At 44.9% G+C, this 25,152-nt stretch overlaps 2 protein-coding genes across 2 annotated transcripts in view; one reads left to right on the top strand and one right to left on the bottom strand.

Annotated features, from left to right (window-relative positions):
• Brca2 (BRCA2 DNA repair associated) overlaps positions 1-9,244 on the bottom strand; it is a 42,403-nt gene extending 33,159 nt beyond the window's left edge. Inside the window, 7 exon segments of the mRNA XM_059249887.1 lie at positions 1,414-1,525; positions 1,895-1,935; positions 2,688-2,737; positions 3,275-3,383; positions 4,883-5,110; positions 8,669-8,774; positions 8,887-9,244. Of these exon segments, the coding sequence (XP_059105870.1) occupies positions 1,414-1,525; positions 1,895-1,935; positions 2,688-2,737; positions 3,275-3,383; positions 4,883-5,110; positions 8,669-8,774; positions 8,887-8,889 (649 nt within the window). The 5' untranslated portion in view covers positions 8,890-9,244.
• Positions 9,245-13,762: 4,518 nt separating this feature from the next.
• On the top strand, positions 13,763-24,443 carry Zar1l (zygote arrest 1 like). Its single transcript, XM_059249727.1, has 4 exons — positions 13,763-14,404; positions 14,838-14,954; positions 18,511-18,585; positions 24,215-24,443. Exons 1-4 carry the CDS (start codon positions 13,763-13,765, stop codon positions 24,344-24,346), a joined length of 966 nt encoding a protein of 321 aa, XP_059105710.1. The 3' UTR covers positions 24,347-24,443.
• Positions 24,444-25,152: the final 709 nt, after the last annotated feature.

Here is a 25,152-nt window from a genome sequence, read left to right as displayed (position 1 = left end):
AAATTCAATTTAGCTGTACTGTATTACATATTGTACACCACAATTAACAGACAGACTTCCTTCTTTTTGGAAACAACCCCGCCCACAGGCACTCTTTGGTAAGTAGCACATCTGAAACAAAATGAAGTGAACAAAGCCAGCAATGAGGAAGGCCAGCCTGGACTGACCTGTCACACTGCGTCTTGATGCCACGTGCAGGTGGTAAAAAACGGTGGCTTGGTAAGAACTGGTGGTCTGGTGATACACGCTTTATGGTAATATTCTCTACAATGGCAGATGAAAGACCTGTACGGCTGTGACTTCAAGGCTGCCCTAGGAAACTTTACCCTCTATAGACAAGGATACAGCCCACAGGCGTAATTAACGCGAATTACTTCTTAGCTTTCAGCCTTTTTACTTTATTATTTCACATAAGCAACAAAAGAAAGTCCAAACACTTCTGGCTAAAGGGATCAAAATGAAATGTTATTTGGCTAGAATCACCCAAGCCCGGTCGAGGGCTGGCAAGATGGCTCAGAGGGTGAAGGCACTTGCTGCCGAGCCTGACTGTTACCTAAGCTCGATCCTTGGAAACTGTATGGTAGAAGAAGAGAACCGATCCTGAAAATCATACTCTGACCTCCACACCAGGGCTGGGGCACTAGCACATGAGCATATTCCACACACACAGAACAAAAACTTAAAATACTCAAGAGGTATGGTTTGAGTATAAACTCCTAATTGGAGGAGCACTACAGTGTCTTGTGAATGAGCACATCTACATAACATGGCTACATACTGTGATTAAACGTGCACATGAAGTCATCATAGAGATGACACAGTGCTAAAATACAATAGGACTCTGTCGGCATTTTAGACAAAAACGGAAGAAAAATATTCTGAACTACAGACACATCAGCACAGGGTAATGTCTAAGTTATCTTTCACGTTTACTTACTTTTTAAACCTTTGTTTTTATTTTATGTATGTGGGTGTTTTGTCTGCATGTATGTTCCTGCACCTCATGCAGACATGAGTCTGTGGAAGCCAGAGGAGGACATCAGATCCCTTGGAGCTAGAGTTATTTTATTTTCTGAAACAGGGTTTCTCTGTGTAGCCCTGGCTATCCTGGAACTTGCCCTGTAGACTAGGCTGGCCTTGAATTCAGAGATTTGGCTGCCTCTGCCTCCCGAGTGCTGGGATTAAAGGCGTGTGTCACCACCGCCTGCCTGGCTTGGAGTTGGAATTATTATGGACAGTTGTGGGCCACCACATAGGAGCTGAGAACTGAACCAGGGTTCTCTCTAAGACAGCAAATGCTGGTAACCACTGCACTGTCTCTCCAGCCCTCCCATGTTTTCTTCTAACACAAGGTTAGCGATGACAGCTTAGCCTCAGCGCCCTCTTCCTGTACAGTACACATCTGCCCATTACCTATGAGCACAGTGGAACTGAGGGTTGGTGGTGTAGCTAACGAACTTGACCAAGACATATCAGGATCCACCTCAACTCCAAGACTTTCAGAAATAGGTTTGGGTGTCTGAGCCTACAAAGAAAGACAACAGTTTAATTTACAGAACATTGATGATTTTTTTTTTTCATTCATATTTTACTTATCACTAATGCCTCTGTGAGACAGTATGCTAAGTGCAGATCTGCAACTCTCAAGTTAAAGTTAACTCTCGCTGGGCGGTGGTGGCACACACCTTCAATCCCAGCACTTGGGAGGCAGAGGCAGGTGGATCTCTGTGAGTTCGAGGCCAGCCTGGACTACAGAGTGAGTTCCAGGACAGGCACCAAAACTACACAGAGAAACCAAAACCCTGTCTCGAAAAACCAAAAATAAATAAATAAATAAAGTTAGCTCTCACATTCTGAACTTACATACTGTAAGTAATCCAAGCAGAACATTTACCTCCTCAATTTTTGGTGTAGAAAATAAACTTCCACGCACCACTGCAGGTGAAAAAACAGGAACTTGTTAGACTTTTATTAACATTTCTATAACCTACAAAAACCAGGGGCTGAAACACTGATAAGCACTGGCTGCTCTTGCAGAGGACCTGAGCTCCCGGCACCTATAATTGGTGGCTCACAATCACCTGTAGCTCCAGGTCCAGGGCATCTAATGCTCACCTCTGTAGTAGAATATTATTTTAAGTTGTGTTACCTTTGTTTATGTTGCATTTGTTTAACTCTGTGAAGCTGTGTTACTGTGCCTGTCTAAAACACCTGGCTGGTCTAATAAATATTTGAATGGCCAGTAGAAAGGAAGGAAAAAGGATGGGGGTGGAGGGGCTGGCAGGCAGAGAGAATATATAGGGGGAGGAATCCGGGAGAAGAAAAGACATAGCAGCCAGAGGAGGAGGAGGACTCCAGGGGCCAGCCACCCAGGTACCTAGCAAGTCACAGAGTAAGAGTAAGATTTACAGAAGTCAGATAACGGGAAAAGCCCAGAGGCTAAAGGTAGACAGGATAATTTAAAGTTAAGGAAAGCTGACTAGAAATAAGCCAAGCTACGGCTGGGCATTTGTAATTAAGAATAAGCCTCCATGTGCAATTTATTTGGGAGCTGCGTGGCAGACAACAACACACTTCTGGCCTCTGGACACCAGGCATGCATGTGGTGTACATACATACACACAGGCAAAACACACAGACAATTTAAAAGTCGACAATAAAAACAAGAGCCTCTGCTGTGCTCGTACCTGGCTTTTCTCTTGGTGGCACAACCTGTGTGCATCGCAGAGGAAGAGGGCTAGACGGAATAAAACAATGGCCGCAGGTTAAAAGGACTGCAGCAGCAGCAGAGAGGTCATCTGCAGTGCATCCTAGTGTTGTAGGGTTTTGGAGACAAGGGCTTGTTATGTAGCCCAGGCTGGCCTTACACCATGACCCAGCTGCCTCAGCCTCCCTAGTGCTAGGATTTTAGGAGTGGGTTACCAGGCCCGGCTCAAAGTAAACGTTTCTACCATAAAAACTACTCAGTTGAGGAATTTATTATGCATTATTTAAAAACAAGTTCTTCCGGGAGTTACTCAGCCAAAGCGATCTGGATGACAGCTTATTTCCGTGAAATAAACACATGCAAGAAAATGTTTTGTTTAAACACATTTTAATAAGAGTTGAGCATGATGGTTCACGACAGAATCCCCAGCCTCGTGGGAGGCTAAGGCTGGAAAATTTTGAGTGCAAAGCCAGCCTGGACTGAAGTGTGAGACTAGGCCTTGCAAACAAACAAATACGACATGTATGTCTCTAAGTATTTATAAAATATATCCCAGGGTCATCATACCTTTCACTGAGACAAGACCTCAGAGGCGGACTGGCAACGTCAAGCATGGGGTCCATTTTGGCCTTCGTTCTGCGGTGATTTTTATGTTTACTACTTGCAACGATCTTCCCTGAAACAGTAAAAGAACCCAGTGAGGGTGTGGACACTGTGGATTTTGAACTTTTACTTTTTGAACTTAAGAATAAAAAAAGAATGTACAGGAAGCTGACACCTCCTACAGAAATGCATTTCAAGAGATAATGTGCACCCTACGCCATGGCACCACAGAAGGGAAAAATAAAGGGGGACACTGAATGGACCGTATCACCCTGGGAGACTTTCCTCATTCCATTTCAGACTCCTGAGTAAAAGTGGGAGAACGAGGCCTTCATGACTGCAACTCCCCCTCCTCCCTCCTCTTCGGTGCTGGAGACCGAAACTAGGGCTTTTCAATGACAAACGGGGTGGGGGGGCTGGGGCTGGCGGGATTGCTCAGTGGTTAGAGCACTGGCTGCTCCTCCAGAGGACCCAGGTTCAGTTCCCAGCACCCACATGGCAGCTCACACCTGTCTGTAACTCCAGTTCCAGGGGATCCGACTCCCTCACACAGACATACATGCAGGCAAAGCACCAATGCACATAAAATAAGAATAAATTATCAAATGATAAACGCATACACTACCAAACCATCCCGTTCTCCTGATGGCTTCATCTGACTTGGCTGGTAAGATGCTATTCCTGCACATTCCACTTTTGGTTGTATCCAACCATTTGACTACTCTGAAAAAATGCTGTTTGTCTCTCCTCCTCCATTCCCTCCCTCCTTTTGGGGTTGCTGCGCTAGCTGTCTTGGAACTTGCTCTGTGAGCTTCTTGAGGTAGAAATTCCATCCTTTTACTATATCCACAGCAATTACAACAACACCTGACATGCTCACTGAGCATACCATGAGGTAGTAGTATAAAGGAAAGTGCATACTAGGTCAAGTAATAAATATTCCGCAGACTGGATAAGTGCACAACCTTACTAAAGACGTGCTTATGAACACCTGGCACCTAGGTCAGAGAAACTGCTGTCAAATTAAAATACTCACAAGAAATTGATCTAAAGAAATCTCCATCCTATTACAACTTGCAGAAATATAGCTTAGGCAACATCAACAAGTCACAGGCTTTTTTGAATATCAAAGTCATAATTCAGAAAAATCTGAGTTTATTTACTCATACTTAGCATATTAATCATAGGAGAAAAGAAAAGAAGCACTGACTAAATACCGAAATTCTTTCAATGAATCCAAACCTATCACATATTATTTCTACCATCTCCACTCTTCAGAAAGACTGATTAGCACAACACAACTCGGTTTACCACAGAGCTGTGACTTTACACACAACTCTGCCTGGAGTCCTGGCTCACATCCCCTCCATCACATCGCATGACTGGCCCAAGTTTAACCTGTAACCAACTAAGTTTTCTTTCTTTTTGAGACAGGGTCTCTGTATCATGTAGCTCTGGCTGTCGTAAGCTTTGTATGTAAACCAGGCTGGTCTCCAACTCAGAGATCCACCTGATTCTGCCTCCCAAGTGCTGGGATTAGAGGCATGCGCCACCACATCTGGCTATGGTTACCTAATTCTCTGAAAGGCGACTGGTCTAGTGGTAGGGTTTGACCTTGGTCTTTGAATATTATCGGAGTTGAAGCCAACTGATGGTAAGAGGTCTTCCTCTGTGGTGTTTTAAACAGCTGTGGTTCATAACTGTGGGGTTTATATTCATATTCTTCTGGAGGTTCAAAATTATAAGGTGGGGCTTCTGAAGAGAGTTCTTCAAACCAATTGAGGCTTATTGGTCCTAAATCTGCAAGAAAAGTAAAAATCGCACCTTAGTCTTCTTCAATGACACAGAGACACTCATGAGCAATGAAGACCATGGTAAAGAAGAGGGCTGGTAGAGCTGACTCCACTCATGCTGTGCCTGACCACCTGAGACAGGGTCGGACCCACACACTCGGAAGCTGTTTCTCACCCTGTGTGCACAAACGCACACATACACACAAAATCGATAAAAAAAAAAAAAAACTGCCAAAGAGGTGCAAAGATCACAGTAAAGAATAAAGGAGAGGACATGGTTGTACTCACAGGTTATTCTAGCTCCCAGCACGTCTGAGGCAGGAGGACTACAAGTTTGAAAACAGCCCAGGCTACCTACTGAGACCTTCATGTCAGCAAGGTGGCTCAGCAGGTAAAGGTGCTGGCCGCCAAGCCTGGAGACCTCAGCTCACGACCAGAACCCACGTGGTGGGAGCAGAGAACTGGCTCTTGCAAGCTGTCCTCTGATGGCCCCATCAGTCTGTCTCCACCACAAAGTAAGTTTAGAGACATAAAACAACAAAACAAGGGGCTGATGAGGTGGCTCAGAGGTTAAGAGCACTGGCTGTTCTTGCAGAGGTTTTGAGTTCAAGTCCCAGCAACCATATGTTGGCTCAAAACATCTATAATAAGATCTGGTGCCTCTTCTGCCCTGCAGGCATACATGCAGGCAGAACACTGTATACATAATAAATAAATAAATCTTAAAAAAAAAAAAAAGAAGAAGAAGAAGAGGAAACTGGGCATGGTAGTCCATGCCTTTAATCCCAGCACTCGGGAGGCAGAGGCAGCCAAATCTCAGAGTTTAAGGCCAGCTTGGTCTACAGAGCAAGTTCTAGAACAGCCAGAGCTACACAGCGAAACTCTGTCTCAAAGAGCAAAGGAAAAAAAAGAAAAAAAGGGGACTGGAGAGATGGCTCAGAGGTTAAGAGCACCGACTATTCTTCCAGAGGTCCTGAGTTCAATTCCCAGCACCGACATGGTGGCTCACAACCATCTGTAATGAGATCTGGCACCCTCTTCTGTGTACATAATAAATAAAAAAATCTTTAAAAAAAAAAAATTAAAAAAAAAGAAAAAGAAAAAAAGACTCCATAATCTATATCAGACCAAATACAGAAAACAAACAAGAAAAAGAAAAAACAAGAATTGTGATTGTGAATTACTTGAAGGCTCATTAAGCAAGATCATTAATCTACTCTTTTGAAAGTACAGTAACAAATTAATTTCAAAAAAGTTACAAGGAGATAGAATTTAGTTATATTACCTTTTTTTTTACTTTCTTAACAATAATCATCAATTCAGGAAAAAAAGAACAAAACTATTCACAGTAATGATTATTCAATGATTTTGAAGACTCTGTCAGCATGACAGATCTCTTTATGAGCATGGGCTAAAGAGACACTTTCAAGTATGAAGAAGACTCTTACACGGCCCGCCCACCCTCCACAGCAGTGTCTCATGTTTCAGGAGGACTCAATAGGTTCAATGCACGTTCACAATTAGACCACAAGTGTCCCCCAGCCTTTCTCAGTGTCAACACCTGCATCAGCAGAACAAGGATAAGGTGTGTAAACAATCGGTGCATCTCCGTGACGGAAGGCAGTGGATCCAACCAGTGAGTTTTCCTACCAACCCCCCACCTCAAAAAAAAAGCTATTGAGCTTTCCTACCAACCCAAGGGGGAAATGCCAGGGACTCACTGACAAAGTAAAAATGAACCGCATGAAGCTTATGTTTAAATCTTGTTCCTCAGTGTATATGACATGTGTGGGTGTGCATGTGCTAACGTGTGTGTGTGCGTGTGCGTGTGCGTGTGTGTGTGAGAGGACAACTGTGCAGAGCTGCTTCTGTCCTACCTTCATGTACTACATCAGGCCGATATAGCACACGCCTTTACCCACTGACGGGACCAAGCTTAATTCTTTAGCACACCCTTCCAATATTTCCTGAGAAACAACAAGCATACAGCATTTCTGCAGATGGAAGTGTAACAGAAAAGCACTTGTGATGAGCTGTGAGCAGAACTCATACCCTTTTCACAAAGGCCATCTTTTCCTTGGAAGGACAGCCAGACCAACCAGGTGTTCCGATCTGAAGAGTTTGGTAGTCATTTTCTCCAGAATGCAGTGAGCTCATCATAGGAAAGAAAAGTTAGCTGCTAATGATGAAATGTCAGTTTTCAAAGTGAAATCAACCATTTCTAGGGACTCACAGTGGCTGATTTCTTCCCAACTTCAAAAGATTCATTGGATCAGATCAGTTGCAATATTAATGGATGTGATTTTCTTTTTCAAGCACTCTGTCAGTACTTAACTTACACGATCTAATTCAGAGCCAGGTGTGGCTGTTCACGCTGCAATCCCAATATGCAGAATGATCACTGCAAGTTTGAAACCAGCCTGATCTACACAGCAAGTTTTAAATCAGCCACGGTTACCTAGCAAGATGATGTCCTTCAAACAGGACAAATGGGGCTGGAGAGACGGCTCAGTGGTTTTTTACTGCTCTTGCAGAGGACCCAAATTCAGTACATAGTACCCACATCAAGCAGCTCACAACCACCTGTAACTCCAGCCCCAGGGCATCTGATGCCCTCTTCTGACCTCTGCAGGCACCTTACACAGGGGCATATACTGACACACAGCACAGACAGACAGACAGACACACACACACACACACACACACACACAGACGTGGTTTAAAATAATAAAAAATAAATCTTAAAAGAAGGTCTGACAACTGTTCATCAGTAGCATCATCAATGCTTCTGACTTGCTGGTAGCACTTTGAAAACAATTCTTCCCACTGGAAGTCACAGGGTTAATCTCCCATCTATGTAGGTATTCCACACCCCTGGCTGACCAGGAAAGGACTACATGAACTAGATGTATGACTCCACAAACTGTTTACAGCACAAAGAAAACTATCAAGTCCTGAGTTGTTTTATTGCTCAGTTCAGAGAGTCTCATGTGTCCCTTATTGGCCTTGAGCTCACTGTGTGGTTGAGGACGACCTTTGACTTCAGATCCTCCTGCCTCTACCCCCCAAGTGATGAGACTACAGGCATCTGCTAATGTCTGGTTTAAGTGATGCTGAAGAACAAAGTCAGGGACCCAGATGCTACCTGAGCTACATCCCAGTGTCACTCTCATCCCCCACTTTTAAAAAACATTAAGTCTAAGCTCTGTAGCTCAGGCCATCCTAGAATTCCCGATGTAGCCCAAGCTGGTTCTGAATTCATATTTAATGCCCCTGGCTCAGTCTTCTACATCAAGTTCCCTGGGATTATAAATGTGAGCCATCACACCTGGCTGAAGTATTTGTTGTTCTGAGACAGGGTCTTTCTACGTAGCCCTGGCTGTCCTTTGTCTTGCTATGTAGACCAGGCTGGCCTCAAACTCACAGAGCTCCACCTGCCTTTGCCTCCCAAGTGCTGTTTTTGTTTCAATTTTTTTTTTTTAAAGCAAGCACCCACCTTGACTTCATTAAAAACATTTTCTCGATGTTACTTAATTTACCAAGTTTTATAAAAACTCGCCAATACCTGCTGTGCTGCATCGCGCCTGAAAAATTTCAAAAAAAGTTGGTCTCCTTCTGTATTCAATGGGCATTCTCTCTACAGTATATTCTCTGATGCTTGGTAAAGAAGTCTGCAAAAGAGAAAGTAAAACACACTTCACGGGGTTGCTTTCTCGGTGACAGGCTGAGTTTGTCCAACCACACTACCTTAGGCCCATCTTTTGGGACAAGAACAGAACTCACCATGAGGACGGGGACAGTTTAGATTTGTGCTTTAAACCAAGTGGCTACTAGACATCCTAGGCACCAGAAGTGGCTATGGTGCGAGTCCGTCACCAGAGTCCTTAATAGTAATTAACCACGTTCGCTTAGTAACGGAGCTGAGCTGACACGGGCACGTTAGGAAATCCAGGAACCGCAGAACGGAGGGCTGCGGCGGGCTCCTGGGACGCGCCAGATCCCTGTGGAGGGACGCCCGCGGGCTGCAAGGAGCTGGGCGGAACCGGGCCGGGCCGGGCGGCGGCGGCCCGGGGGAGGTCAGCCGCTCCTCCGGGATGTCAGGCGTGGCCCCCACGGCCCCTGCGACCCCGCAGCGAGCGCCCGCGTGTACCTGGCCCCGCCGACCCGCCGCTCCGCTGCAGTCGCTGACAGACGCTGCGCCGGCTCCCTTCACCGGCTCGCGCGAAAAGCCCGCCGCTCGCTGCCCGTGACGTCATGAGTCGGCGACGCGCGGACGCGGCGCAAGCGCCGCCCGGAAGTCGGAGGCCCGGGTCCGTCGGTCGCTCCTCGCCGTCGCCACGCGGGTCCGAGCGCTCGCCCGTCCGGAGCCGCCCGGGGGACAGCACGTGGGTGGGTCGCCCGTGGTTTCTTCTTTCCTTCCCGATGTGGGTTGCGAAGGGACTCTGGCCGTCTCTGGCATGGCAAACGTGTGGCTCTGGCAGGCCCTGCCCTGCTCGCCCATTCCCTCTGCCTTGCTGAAAACCGTTAGATCGCATCCCTAAAGCTAGCCACCAAGGTGGATTCCCTTATTCGGCCGCTTCCTCCTCCTGAGGCTGACGACCAAAGTCCAGGTATCAGAAGCCCCCTTCGGCTGCCCTAATTAACGTGCTCAATCAAAATCAAACATCTCATCCTAACACGGGGTTCCCCCTTTTACCCTTATAAACTGCCGTTTGCCTCTGGGTCACGTCTGTCTCCTCTATCCAGAGGCCCAGAGGACAAATACCGTCTGTCTCCGGGACAAATACCCCTCCCCCTTCTTCCTCGTCCTCTATCTCCTGTCTTTGTCTCTTAATCCCTACCTTTTGTCCCTCTGGGGCAAATAAATCTCCTTTGTGCTGAGTACTTGGTTATGGGGTGTGCTAAGCCGATACCCGTCTCTTACACATTGAAATTTTGTTTATAGTTCACTTTATCTTCCTGGTCTGCTTAGAGATGCATATCCTTGGCATTCTGTTTACACTTTAATATCATTTCGGGACTCTAAAGATGGACTTTGGAGGGGTTCACTGGATCTCTTTGCCCCTCTTCCCAGACACTCCGCTCTCTGCTTTCCACTTTTAATTTGGCTGATAGAGAGCGGGTGGTAGGACCTGGCTTGGGACACAAGTTGTGACCCCCGCCCCCAGGATGGATAACAGTCCTGCAATATTAGTACTCCTTTCTGCGGGCGTAGGGGGTATCTTTTACAATTTTAGGATACAATCACCATGTTTTGTGAGACTTTGGGAAACCAAGCTAGAACACTGAAACATAACCTCACCCCCGAGTTTACAGGGTAACTAGCTGTGAGCCTCATGGCTTACTTTGGGTTTAATGTGTGAACCTTAGAAAGCCTTCAATGGGATTCAGCAAGTGAGATCTTAGGGGCCTTGCTGCTTCCAGAACACACATAAGCAGTAAAAGGCCTTCTTGGATTAGAAAAAGAATGGCATGGGGTTGGGAATATGCCTCAATAGTAGAGATTTGCAAGGCCCTGGGTTAGATACTCAGCACTGCCATAAAGACTACTGGAAAAGTCTGCTTGGTTCATGGGTATCATTTTTGTCTGGTAATCAGTAATCCTCAGTTGTAGCAGGAAGCCTCACTAATGTAAAAACAAACAAAAAACCTAAAACTTTTCATATAGGTCTAGTTAGCAAAAAAGAGGCATGAGTGGTATTATGTAATATTAAACTACTACTTACTGAATGTTTCTTACAATACTATAAAGTGTTTAGTATTGTCCAATGGATAAAAACTCAGTTAACTAGCCCGGTAATAGTCCCAAGTTCGAATTTGAATCCGTTTGACTTCATATACTTACCTTGTGAAATCCGCCTTGACCCTATAAGAATTAGGGGTGGAGAGATGGCTGAGCTGTTAGGGCACTGGCTACTTCTCCAGAGGTCCTGAGTTCAGTTCCCAGCACCCACATGGTGGCTTACAACCATCTATAATGGGATCTGATGCCCTCTTCTGGAGTGGAGGTGTACATGCAGACAAAGCTCTCATATATAAAATACATAAACATAATAATAAATTCCTACTTAGAGCCAGGTGGTGGTGGTGCATTCCTGAGGCAGAGGCAGGTGAATCTCTGAGTTCAAGGCCAGCCTGGTCTATAGAGAGAATTCCAGGATGGCCAGGGCTACATAGAGAAACCCTGTCTCAAAACAAAACAAAATACTCTTTAAAAAAAAAAAAGAAGTGCTTTCTTCCCTGGGGAAGCTGGAGGAGAGAGGTGTCTCACTAAGATGGAGTACTTGGAATAATGAGAACCAGTAATACATTTCACCTTCTGAAAGATGTTTCATTATCACACACTCCTGACCCTCACCAGCTTGTAACTATGTTCCTTGTTCTTGGTACAAGGAACCTCACAACCACTACATCTACTCTAATATACTCTATATCTTTGAGTTCAGTTGCTCAGCTTGTTTACTACCAAACATTAAAGGGTTCAATTCACTAATTGTTTCTAAGTTATCATTTTCATAAAAATGTATAATGTGCACCACATCTCCATGCTCATACACATTGTGAATAATGAATACAAGTCACATAGCATAGTCTCCTTCACATAGTTACCTTCTATGTATAGGTGTATGATAGAGAGTACTAAATCTATTCTCTTGGCAAATCTCTAATGTAGTACAGTAATGTGTGAATGGGAATCCCTAGGAAAAGGCTGTGTCTACAAAGGCTGTTGATTAAAACTCATTGATTGTGGAGAGTTTGGTCCAGAGCCTAATTAAAATTTATCTCATGCTGTCTTTAGTTCACAAGAGATGTATTCTTTGCCCACTTCTGGGTGTGGGACCTAATATCCTAATGATATTAGAAGAAAAAAACATTGAAATGTATTAACAAAACCGTACCAACCAAAGGTCCAAGAATGGTATCAGATAGCACCTGAGGCTTGTAGCTGAGATCTCTCCCTGTCTGTAACCCATCTCTCTGTTAACAATGTTTTTGTTGTTGTTGTTTGGTTTTTGGTTGTGAGCCTAGCCTTTAATGGCTGAGCCATCTCTCCATCCCCATCAATGTATTTTTAAAAATGCCTTAATTTGGGCTGGAGAGATGGCTCAGAGGTTAAGAGTACCAACTGCTCTTCCAGAGGTCCTGAGTTCAATTCCCAGCACCCACATGGTGGCTCACAACCATCTATAATGAGTGGCACCCTCTTCTGTACAGATAATAAACAAATAATTCTAAAAAAATGCCTTAATTTATGACTTTCTTTGTGCTATAACTATAGATACTTCATGAAACTGCCTCCACATTGGAACATAGAATTTGGGGTAACCTAAATCTATGTTTCTGGGCCATGATGACTCAAATTTGCCTCCCGAATAAACTGACTCTTGTTTGTTTTGAGGTGAGAGCTGTGTTTTTACATCGACAGTTAGTAACTGTAGTCCTCATACTGTGCTTGACAGTTCTAGACTCGCTCATCTACAGTCCTTATACTGTGCTTGAGAGTTCTAGACTCACTCATCTACAGTCCTCATACTGTGCTTGAGAGTTCTAGACTCATTCATCCCACTTAATTGCACCTTTATGCCTTTTGACCAATACCCACCCCCCACTGGTGATTATGTATTTGAGTTCCTTAGATTTTATATATGAGATCACATAATACATTTTTTCTGTCTAGCTTATTACACTTAACATAATGTCTTTCAGGTTCATCCAGAACAAAAACAAGCAAGCAAGCAAAACTGGATGTGCAGCCAGGCTGGTCTCAAACTTGTGAGTCTCCTGACTCAGCCTTCCAAGTTCTGAGATTACAGGACCTGTAGCACCATACCTGCTTTCTCTCTCTCTCTCTTTTTTTTTTTTTTTTTTTTTTTTGTTTAATGACTAAATGAAATTCCCAGATATGACCGTTTCTTTACTTATTTGTCACCTGATACTTAGGTGGCTTCCATAGTTTGACTCTTAGATGAACATGGAGCACAGAATCTCTTAACTTCTGGATTTCACTTTCTTTTGAGCATGCATACAAATAGTGGGATTGGTAGGTCATCTGCACTTGTAACTTCTTTTAAAGATTTGCTTATATATTTTTTAAATTGTGTGTATGTATCTGTGTGTATGTGTATGAATGCCGGTTACAGTCCAAAGAGCGTGTCAGATCTTCTGGAGCTAGTTACAGGTGTTTGTGAGCCACCCAATGTGGGTGCTGGGAATTGAAGTTGGCAAGAGCACTGTGCACTCTTAGCCACGGAGCTGACTCGCCTGCCCTCCTATTTTTAATTCCACAGGAAGTCCTGTGTTGTTTTCCATAATACCTATACTAATTTACATTCCCACCTACCAATACCAGATCAACAAAATAGTCACCAAGAGAATCCATGAATGAAATAACTAATTAAAGCTCCTGCTGGAGAAGACAGAAATGAAAAACAGCCTTGAGGGAAAAAAAAAAGTGGAGAACTGCAAATTGAAGAGGTAGGAAAACAATTAGTAGTCACATGGCTAGCTCTTTCCTTCAATTAAGGAGCTAAGGGGGCAGCTCTCACTCTGGAATAAATGAAGAAACCTGGGTGAACCCGAACCAGATCTACAAGGAGGAAGAGACAGGTAGGGGGTGGGGAGCAAAACAGGAACACAAACTCCAGGAGGAAACTACCCAATGGAGGGCTTTGTCCAAGTTCCTTACGGTTTCCACCAAGGCTATGGGAGCACACTGCCTTTGAGCCACCCTGGCCTCTGGAGACACTGTAAACAGCAAGACTGGAGGCAAAACATGGGTCCTCCTGTTTTCCTAGCCAGGCCAGGGCCTACCGTACCAGCAAGTGCCTCTGAGTCCTGCGTGTACCCTTACAAGAGGGCTCAGCTTCAGGCCATTCTCACCCAGATGAACCCCAACCTGAGTCTACGGCTATGCAAGGCCAACACTAAGGACGTGGCTGTACAGGTGAGCCTTCGGGTGGACAAGTCGGTGCAGTGCTCACTGGGGCCTCAGACCCTCTACAGCAGCTCCCTCTGGGACAGAACCAGCCTCAGGAAGCCCGCAGAAGCTTACTGGAGGAGAGCCTTGATCCAGCTGCCCAAGGATGAGGAACACAGAGAAAGCCAAGAGCTTGCGGGATGTGCAGAGGCCAGTCCACATACACCGAAGCCAGATGGTGACAAGCAGGAGAACCTCCCGCAGCTGAAGGAAGTCGGGGAGGAAGATGCCCCCAGCCCCAGGAAAAGCAAGCTGGTATGTGGAAAGTCCCAGGCCACCTGGGAAGCCCAGCTTCCAGCAGGGCGAGGCTTCTCTCCACTTAAGGCCTCAGCAGCACCATCCTCCCCCCTTCATTCCCAGAGCAGTAAGTGTTAACTGGCTCATTTCTACCTTATCTTTGGCGAGGAAGGTGGAGTTCTGGAAGCATGTACTTTGTCTACATGGTCTGGATGTTTTTCAAGTTGTGGTAAGATAGGGTGTGGATCCTCACTTAGAAGTCTTGTCACTTCTGCCCGTGACGATGAGGGGACAGTCAGCTTCAAGTGTGCGAAAGGCGAACCTGGATTTTTACGTTAGGAGATGTTGGTGTTGTGGGAAATGGACTGAAAACGTTATCCTTGAGCAAGCCCAGAAGCTAAATGAACAGAGCTGCATAAAGGGTAGTGAAAGAGAGGCCCAGGAAGTCAGTTGTTTCATTTAGGCTATCCGTTAGGAAATGAGGATCTAGACCCCATCCCACCCCACCCCATAGTAATAGACTCCCGTTTCTCTTTATTTTCAGTTTTTGGAACCAAAGTACGGCTATTTCCACTGTAAAGACTGTAAGACCAGATGGGAGAGTGCTTATGTGTGGTGCATCTCTGGGACCAATAAAGTAAGCAAACATGGGGGAGGGACGCTGAGGCCTGGAAGGCGCAGGTGTTAGTGGGAGAGCTGGGTTTCCGCTCCTTCGCCTTGGCATCCTTGCTGACGAGTTTTATACTGACATTCCTACTTAGTGTGAATGTCAGTGAATAAGTAAATAAATGGACTACCAGGAGCGGTAACATAGAAGCCCGTAACTGCAGCGCTTGGGAGGGGAAGGGTCAGGTTCAAGACCAGCTTAGGCTACATAAAAAGACCTTCACACACATCTCAAAAACAAACAAGCTGGACATGGTGGCGCACACCTTCAATCCCAGCACTCGGGAGGCAGATCTGTGAGTTCGAGGCCAGCCTGGTCTACAGAGGGAGTTCCAGGATCTACACAGTGAGACCCCATCTTGAAACAAAACAAGACAAAATCCTCTCCAGTGTGTAGTAAATAGTCTAAAAATCCCGTTTCCAGTTGGTCACACAGGACCTAGTCACACAGGTCTATAATGTGATTCTCTAGGTGACAGTTTGTGCCTTAAATACTGTTATAAACTTAATTTCCTACTTACATATTTCTTGTCATGGGTAAATTTGGGTGTCCTCATCTACTCTAGAAAGCTCCCCTATTTTCTTTCCCCTATCAACTTAGGCTATTCTTAACATTGTTTATTGATGGAGTTCTTTGCATTTTTCACTTCCTGTATAAGTATAAATTATAAATTAAAAGTATAAATTACTTTGAACTAACAGTGTCTTTTGGTCACATTTATTTATTTATTTATTTATTGAGACCAAGTCTCACTATGTAGCCCTGGCTGGCCTGGAACCCACAGAGCTTTGCTGGTTTCTCCCTCCCAATGCTGGCATTAAGGGTGTGTGCCACTGTGCCAAGACGGTGGAAGGTTATTTTTAAGGGTTTCATCATCTCTGCAGATGTTAAATCTGGCATTTTCTGTCAAGACATTAAACTTACTAAAAACTGCTGATAATGTCTTTTAAACTCATTATCAGGCTATTTTTGTTTTGGTATCTATTGACTACTTTCAATATAGTCTTTTTTTTTTTTTTAACTAGTCTTTGGAAACCTAGCCATTTTCCTTTCTTTTCTTTTCCTTGAGTTAGGGTCTCATGAAGCCCTGGTTAGTCTCAAACTTGCTATATAACTAGTGAGGATGATCTTGAACTTTTGTTTGTTTTTGACAGAGTGTTTCTATGTAGCCCTGGCTGGCCTGGAATTTCCTATGTAGACCAGGCTGGCCTCAAACTCTCAGACCCTGCCCCTACCTTCTGAGTGCTGGGACACTGTGCCCTGCTTCTTTTCTTGAAGTGTAATTTTTGTTCTTGCCCACTGGCTAGACTCCACAAAGCCTGAAAAGTTTGTCCTCCACACCTGTGCCTGTGGCAGCAAGAGAGACAGCTCTGTACAGTGTCGGGCTTGGTCTATGCTCTGGGCAGCCACCCCTCAGCCCCTGGACAGGAAGAGAGCCAGCCTGAGGGCGGCAGGGGGAGACCCAGCCTGAGGGCGGCAGGAGCTTTCACTCTGTTTTATTCAAATTGCTTGTTACCTTTTGAGGCAGGGCCTCAGGTAGCACAGGCTGGTCTTGAACTTCTGATTCTCCTGTTTTATCCTCTTGCTGCAGGGATTATGGGTGTGTGTCTTCACACCTGGTTAGAATTTAAAACCAAGTTAACTTCCCATCCCTTTCTTGCCAGAAGGAAAACTGTGGGCTGGATCCAGATCCTCCCAAAGTACTGGGGTAAAGAGCAGATTAGAGAACTCACTTCAAGAAGTACATTCTGGAGCTGGGTGTGGTGGCACAGGCCTGCAACCCCGGCGCTTGGGAGGTAGAGGCAGGCAGATCTCAAGTTAAAGGCCAGTCTGGGCTACGTTAGAGTCTATCTCACAGAACCCGGGCAGCCCCTCCTGCTGTACCGGGCTCTGTGATAAAACTTCGTTCTCAAACTTGAAACAACAAATGAGTGTATTCCGATTGGAGTGCAATGTGGTGGTAGGTTCAATGGTGCCCATGGCTTGGAAGCAGTGCAGAAATGACCCAGAAGTGGGGCATTAACCTATCTAACAGACCATACCCTGGTGCCCAAATAAGACTAAAGCAGTGGTTCTCAACCTGTGGGTCGAGACCCTTTGGATGTCAAATGACTCCTTCATGGGTCACCTAACACCTTCAGAAAACACAGATATTTACATTACGAGTCATAACATTAGTAAAAATTACAGTTATAAAGTAGCAATGAAAATAATTTTATGACTGGGTAGTGGTGGTAGCAGCGGGGGTGGTGGTGGTGCACGCCTTTGATCCCGGCACTCTGGAGGCCGAGGCAGGCGGATCTCGGTGAGTTTGAGGCCAGCCTGGTCTACAAAGTGAGTTCCAGGTTAGGCTCCAAAGCTATACAGAGAAACACTGTCTCAAAAACAAAAACAAAAACAAAAATTTATTGTTAGGGGTCACCACAACAGGAGGAGCTGTAGTGAAGGGTCGCAGCATTAGGAAGATTGAGAACCACCACTTTAAATAACAGAAAGACCAGGCATGGTGGCATTTAGAGGCAGAGAGGAAAGTTCATCTCTGCAAGTTTGAACCTAGCTTGGTCTACATAGCAAGTTCAGGCCAGCCAGGGTTACATAGTGAAGACCCTTTCTCAATAAAAAAAGGAAACTGAAACGTTGCTAAGTAAACCAGGGAGAAAACATCCAGGAGACAGTGAGCGATGCCTGGAAAGTAGATGATGCTGATGGGTAGCCGTAAGGAACCAAATTCAAGTGGAAATTAGACATTTCAGGGCAAAGTGACTGGGACAAAAGGAGGAATTGGACTGCACACTAAACAAAACTAGTAACAGCTACTTCCTATGGAGTACCTACTGTGGCTCTTTGTGTGTTGCTGAATAGTCAGTCATCAGAACTATAGCAAAAGTAATGCTCTCTCAATTTTACAAGTGAGGAAAATGGAAAACAACTGATGGAACTCACAGAGCTTAAAACCTCAAAGTATGGGGCTGGTGGATAGGCTCATTGGTTAAGAGGACCGGGTTTGAGTCCTAGCACCTACATGGTGACTCACAGCCATCTGTAGCTCCAGTTGCAAGGGATCCAATGCCCCCTTCTGGCCTCCTCTGGGCAGTGCATGTACATGGTACACAGACATATAGGTGGGGGGGCAAACAAAACAAACAACAACAAAAAAGGAAAAAATCCCTCAAGGGTAGAGGTTACATACAAGACAAGGAAGTACCAAACTGAAGGAACACATTGTATCAAAAGAACTGGGGCCTAGGCTGGAGAGGAGGTACAGCAGTTAAGAGCTAACCCCAGGTCCGTTCCCAGCACCCATATGGCAGATAACGACCATCTGTAACTCCAGTTCTAAGGGATCTTGCGCCCTCTTTTGACCTCTATGGGTACTGCACACACTCCATGTACATACAAACACTCATACACAAAATTTTAAGCAAAAAACAAACAATAAGCAAATTATATTAAAAAAAAAAACCTGCAGCAACTAGGAAATGAATGCACATGCCAGCTTGTATTAAAAAGGCCAATTTCTCTTTAGGTTTATTTCAAACAACTTTGTTGCAAGTGCCAAAAGAAATTTAATCCTTACCGAGTGGAAGCAATCCAGTGTCAGGTAAGCGCACAGAATGCTTTGGTTGTCTGCCATGTTTCCATTTGTCTGAGTGGAGCCTCCATCACAAAGCGTTTGGATCTTACAGACCTGGTTCTTGGCATGGGGTTACTAGATCTTCTCTATGTGTGACAGCTCAGATTATTCTAAGAAAAGGAATAAAAACATAAATTCCATTTTTTTTTTTTTGGAGAGAAAGAGGAAGAAGATGATCCACTGTTGTAAGTTTCCTTGTGTCAGCCAGGCATGAGCCGTCGTGGATACAGTCATGACACTGGGAGGCTAAAGCCGCAGATTCAGGAGTTCGAGACTAGTCTGGGCTTCTTGACGCTCTGTCTGAACAGCCAAAACAAAACCAGAAAGCTGCCTCTGTAGTGTGTCACTATGGAGAATGTCTTTAGAACGTCTAACTTTGGACGGTTAACCACCCTAATGCTGGGCTGTTTCTCATGTTTCATGGCATGGCTTAACCTTTGTGAAGGTATTGTTCCCATTCTGCAAGCCACAATGCCTAGTTCAAGTAAGGTTGGATAGGCTGCCAGAAGTCAGATTTATAGGTTAAATCTTGATTGAACTTCATGGTGTCTTCAATGTTTGGAAAGTCTCTGAGTTAGATGAGATTTTGACTTTCTATTTTTTATTTTATTTTATTTTATTTTGAGTTTGGGTGTGGGTTTGTGTGGAATCTGAAACTGTGGAAAGGAGAACTGTCTTAGTTCAACATGAATGATTGTTGTAGTCAGGAAGTTTTTTGAGGGGTGGAGAGAAGGTTCAGTGGTTAAAAGCACTTGCTTGCTGCTCTTCCAGAGGACCAGAGTTTGGTTCCCAACACCCACATTGGGTGCCTTACAGCTGCCTGTAAATCCAGATCCTCTGCCCTCTTTTGGCCTCTATGGGCACCCACAGGCATATGTGTATATACGCACACACAGATGCACACACGTACACATAAATAAAATTAAGTAAATCTTTCTTTTAAAGGTTGCTGTGAGGGGAGAGCATACTAGGGGTTGAATCCAAAGCCTTGGTACAAGGCGGGCAAACGCTCTGCTAGATCCTCATCCCAAGAGCAGATTCCTGCACTTGCAATATGTTCTTTTGTGGTTGACTCCTGGGGCTGGAGGTGGGTAGATCATACCCAAGGCAGCAGTGGTCATAGCAGTGTGTGTGTGTGTGTGTGTAGGGTTGTATGGGTGGGGGCAGGTTACCATATCAAAGGTTTTTGAATTTTGGAAAACGGGCAGTGGTGACGCACACCTTTAATCCCAGCACTCGGGAGGCAGAGACAGGTGGATCTCTGTGAGTTCGAGGCCAGCCTGGTCTACAGAGCGAGATCCAGGACAGGCATCAAAACTACACAGAGAAACCCTGTCTCGAAAAACCAAAAAAAAAAAAAAAAAAAAAAAAAAAAAAAAAAAAAAAAAAAAAAAATTGGAAAATGAAATGACCTAGTGACAGTGGTTACAAGAAATCCATGGAAACAAGGATCATCAGCAATCTGTAATTGAAAATATTGAAAGAAAAATGTCCCCCTCCCCTTTGGATCTTAGAATAGGAAGATGGACAAAAGTTGCTGATACTGACGCATGTGTGTTGGACCAGGGCACACTGATTGAAGTGAACTTTTTCCTCAGCCGTATGATAAGTTAAAATTATACAGAGAAGTAAAAGACTTGGAGCTCATCTTGACTTGATGATATGGAGGCTGGTAACGCTGCAAACTGGTTCAGAAGATTTGGACCTATGAGAAGACAGTAGGCTTACCAAGTGGGGTGTTAAGGGCAGGAGGTTGACCTGTGGTTACGGGTGCTTACTGTTCTTGCAGAGGACCCAGGTTCAGTTCCTAGCAGTCATATGGAGCAGCTCACAACCATCTGTAACTCCAGTTCCCAGGGGTCTGCTGCCTCTGGCCTCCACATGCTCCTGCACACATGTGGTACATATAAACTCACACAGGCACGTGCACATACACGTAAAATAAACATATTTTAATTATTTAAATATTAGATCCATAACAATTCTTTTTTTTGGGGGGGCGGTGGATAGGGGCAGGGTCCCTCTATATTGCCCTGGTTATCCTGGAACTCACTATGTAGACCAGGCTGGCTTCCAACTCTGCAGAGATCCTCCTGCCTTTACCTCTGTGTGCTAGGATTAAAGGCATGAGCACTCAGGCTGCATGAGAATTCGTATTTATTTATTTATTTATTTATTTATTTATTTATGAGTTCATGGAGACGGGAAGAGGGGATTAGATTCCCCTAGGACTGAAGTTATGAATGATTATGAGCCTCCATGTTGGTGCTGGGAATAGAACCCAGGTCCTCTGGAAGAGCAGTCAATGCTCTTAACCATGAAACCATCACTTTAGCCCCTGCATAAGAATTCTTAATGGTTTCAAGATGAAATTTTACAACTAGTAGCAAACAGTGACAGCTTTAGATTAACTCTGAGAGCCATCAAATCGTGGGCCGAACAGCACGGCATAACACCCATTCCGATATATTAGGTTTCCTCCGTGGTGTTCTCTGGGCTGTGAGCAAGAACTTGCCAGTTTTATCCAAATACAATTGCATCTTGTAAAGATATTTTTTTGGTATTTTATAAATGGTATGGTTTTTAATTATATTACAATAAAATTGATTGTAGACACCAAGAAAAACGTGTAAAGGTCAGAGGACAACTGTCTCCTTCTACCATCAATTCTGGGGATCGAACTCTGGTCATCAGGATTTGTGGCAAGTGCCTTTTCCCGCTGAGCCATCTCATCGGCCCATTTTCTGTTTCTAATTATTAACTCAACTTCTTCCTAATTTTCTGTCAAACTAATCAATGAAATGAATAGATTTTTCTCTTCTCAAATTTTCATTTAAAAGTAACTTGGATCCCAGCACTTGGAAGACAGAGGCAGCAGGATCTCTGTGAGTTCCAGGCCAGCCTGGTCTACAAAGCGAGTTCCAGGACAGCCAGGGCTACAAAGATAAACCCTGTGTTGAAAAAAACCAAGAAAAAAAAAGTGACTTTGATCAGGGAGCGTGGCACATGACTTTATTCCCAGAACTAATCGCAGCACTAGGAAGGCAGAGGCAGGCAGATCTCTGTGACTTGGAGGCCAGCCTGGTCTACAGAGCGAGTTCTAATACAGCCAGGGATACATAGAGAGACAATTTCAAAAAACAAGACAAACTTTGAGATCTTTGTTGGAAATATTGGACTCTTTTCCCTCAATATAGTAAGCATTGCTGTTCATTGGTTTTTGAGATGATTTCACTTCATAGTCAAAGCTGTCCTGGAGCTCATTATATAGCCTTGGTTTACCTTGAATTCATGGAAATCCTCCTGCCTCAGACTCCTAAGTTCTGGATTATAGGTGTGAGCTACCACACCCAGCAAGGATAGTTATTTTCTTTTTTGTTGTTGTTGATTTTTTGGTTGTTTTTGGTTTGTTTGTTTTTTTCGAGACAGGGTTTCACTGTGTAGCTCTGACTGTCCTGGAACTCACTCTGTAGACCAGGCTGGCCTGGAACTCACAGAGATCTACCTGCCTCTGCCTCCTCAGTGTGGGCCACATCCTACAAGGATAGTTATTTTCATGTGATTTTTAAAATTTGTTTTTGAGACAACTTCTGGGCTGGCCTGGAATTAGATCTGCGAGCCTCTACCTCATGAAATGCTGGGATTAAGGCATGTACTGTAACTCCCATTTTAAGCACAGTTTTTAAAATATAGTGTCAGATGATTCCATCCATTAACTTCATCCCCCATGGGGCTGTTGCTCCCCTCCTGTTTTTGAGTATGTTGGTTGTTCTGTCTCTTCATATGCATATTTATTTGTTTGTTTGTTTGTGACAGGGTTTCTCTGTAGACTTGGCTGTCCTGGAACTTACTCTGTAGACCAGGCTGGCCTTGAACTACAGAGATCCACTTGCCTCTGCCTCCCAAGTGCTGGGATTAAAGGTGTGCACCACCACTGCCCAGTTAGGAGACATATCTTAAAGCTTTTATTTTTTAAAGCAGTCCCTAAGTTAGGTTCACTTACATTTCTGTTTTCTCCATAATACCCTGGCTGTTTTCCATTGCCTTTAAGATCTGTTCTAGGGGGCTGGAGAGATGGCTCAGAGGTTAAGAGCACTGGCTGCTCTTCCAAAGGTCCTGAGTTCAATTCCTAGCAACCACATGATGGCTCACAACCATCTGTAATGAGATCTGGTGCCCTCTTCTGGCCTGCAGGGATACGTCCAGGCAAAACACTGTATACAAAATAAATAAATGTTAAAAAAAAAAAGAAAAAAAAAAAAAGATTGTTCAGCTTTTCTAGCTGTCCAGGAGGCTTGGTGAGTATTATTTATTCCACTACAGAGGGAAGTAGAGCTCTAGCTTTACAATAACCTCATTTGGTCTGACCCTTCCTTCCTTCCTTCCTTCCTTCCTTTCTTTTCTTTTTTTTTTTTTTTTTTTTCCGAGACAGGGTTTCTCTGTGTAACTTTGGAGCCTTTCCTGGAACTCGCTCTGTAGACCAGGCTGGCCTGGAACTCACAGAGATCCACCTGACTTGGCCTCCCGAGTGTTGGGATTAAAGGCGTGTGCCACCATGCCTGGCGTGGCTTTTTCTTTCATAAAGAAGGGGGATAATTCAGTGAATTAATCTACCTGAGGTACTTGGAACGGTGCCAGCCAAGCACAACCCCATCTAGGGGTTCATTTGTAAGGAAGGACGCCCCTTCGCTAGAGGAGGGAGGACGTGGCTGTTGTCTGATGTTCAGTAAATTGAACTGAAAACTCCTGTTTGGAAAATGCAAGCGCTAGCCTCCGCCATCTGCAGAAGATAAACCTTGCCTTGTTCTGTGAGGCGGAAGGTGGATCGGGTGCATGGAAGGTCGGCACTGACTGGGAAGGTGTGCCGGGACAGTGTGCCAGCCTCCTCAGGATTGGCTCTCACTGGAGGGTGTGGCTTTAAATGTCAGTGAGAATGGTACATATCCAGGAAGAAAAGACCTTAGCTTCCTGGACCAGCAAGATGGGTCAGCAGGCAAAGGAGCCTGACCTGATTCCAAGGACCCACAATGACGGAAGGGGAAGAACCTGGTTCCACTGACCTCCACACTCAAGTCATACCACATCCCACCCCCCCACCCCCACACTAAATGAATAATGTAAAACTCATGGATCTTATATATAATGTGTACTCATCAGAGGTGACCTTAGCTTCCTCAGAAGGTTCTTTCTTCCCAGTTGTAACAAGAGTTCAAACTGTGTCCAGTCTTTGTCAGCATGTCCCCTGGGGAGTCAAGTAACCCCTGGTTGAGACCATAGCTCTCTCGTCTTTTAATTAAATGATCACTGCACACGGCCTCTCATCCCCACTGGTTACAGATACATACAACTACACAGAGACGCTCTAAGAAACCCCCTTCACCAGATTTGACTGTTGTCTGGGTTGGCGTGGTGGTGTTCTCTTGAATGGCCTCTGTGATCACTCCAGTGGCGTCTGAAGGGAGGCGGGCTAGGCTTGCTGCAGGACTCGGAGGAGGACGCAGCTATGGCTGGAGGGGGGGGAGGAGTATTTTCCGTTGGGGGGACCACACTTGGAACTCTGATTGATCATTTACTGTCCTAACTTTGCCTCCCAAAGACCTGCTCAAAATCCTGTTGTTCCTGTCCTCAGAGGAAAAGACACATTGATATCAGGAGGCCACATCGCCAGGAGCTTTGCGGCCGCTGCAAAGACAAGAGATTCTCCTGTAGCAATGTTTACATCCTGTGACAGCAGCTGTGGCGTCTGGTTTATAGACTTGGCAGTGGTGTGGGCCTCTGCGCAAGTCGGCTCCGACTGGACAATGGAGAACGGTGTAAGCTTTGTTTTGGGGGTAGGTTGGAAACAGTTGTACAATGTGAATAGAATAAAATAAATGCATGCGATCTAGACCACGAGAAACACATTACTGGGTGATTCCTGGGTAGAAACAGCACTGTCATACTGGAAATGGTAGCTACTGACAGGAATAAGGAGGAGAAAAAGCCAGGTGTGGTGGCTCACGTCTTTAATCCCAGCCCTTGGGATTCAAGGCCAGTCTGTCTACATAGTGATACCCAGTCTCAAAAAAGGAGGAGGAAGTAGAGGAGGAAGAGGGAGGAGAAAGAGGCAGGTGGATCTTTGAGTTCAAGGCCATCCCAGTCTGCAGAGTGAGTTCCAGGATAGCCATGGCCACACACAGAAACCCTGTCTCCAATACCAAACCAAACCAAACAACTAAGATTTTTTAAAGTGGCCAACATATTTTTGGGACAGGATTTCTGGCTGGCCCCAACCTCATAGTGGTCTGCCTGCCTCTGCCTACATAGTGCTGGCATTAAATGTGTGACCAACTTGGTTGAGCTCGGTATTGCAGTCAATAGGAACGCAGCGACAGGGGCAAGGTCCTCACTTCCCACTGTACATAATTCTAGCAACACCCAGCATGTGCTAGACAGTGTTGTACCTTACCACAGCAGCTTTTTTGTTTTTAAGACAAGGCCTCCTTTGGCCCCAGGTGGGCTCTGACTCATTGTACTGCTGGGATTTGCAGTTTG

The sequence above is a fragment of the Peromyscus eremicus genome, chromosome 23, assembly GCF_949786415.1.
Source record: "Peromyscus eremicus chromosome 23, PerEre_H2_v1, whole genome shotgun sequence".
Taxonomy (NCBI): Eukaryota; Metazoa; Chordata; class Mammalia; order Rodentia; family Cricetidae; genus Peromyscus; species Peromyscus eremicus.
The sequence above is the reverse complement of the archived record's forward strand: the minus strand, read 5'-3'. Positions and strand labels throughout refer to the sequence as shown.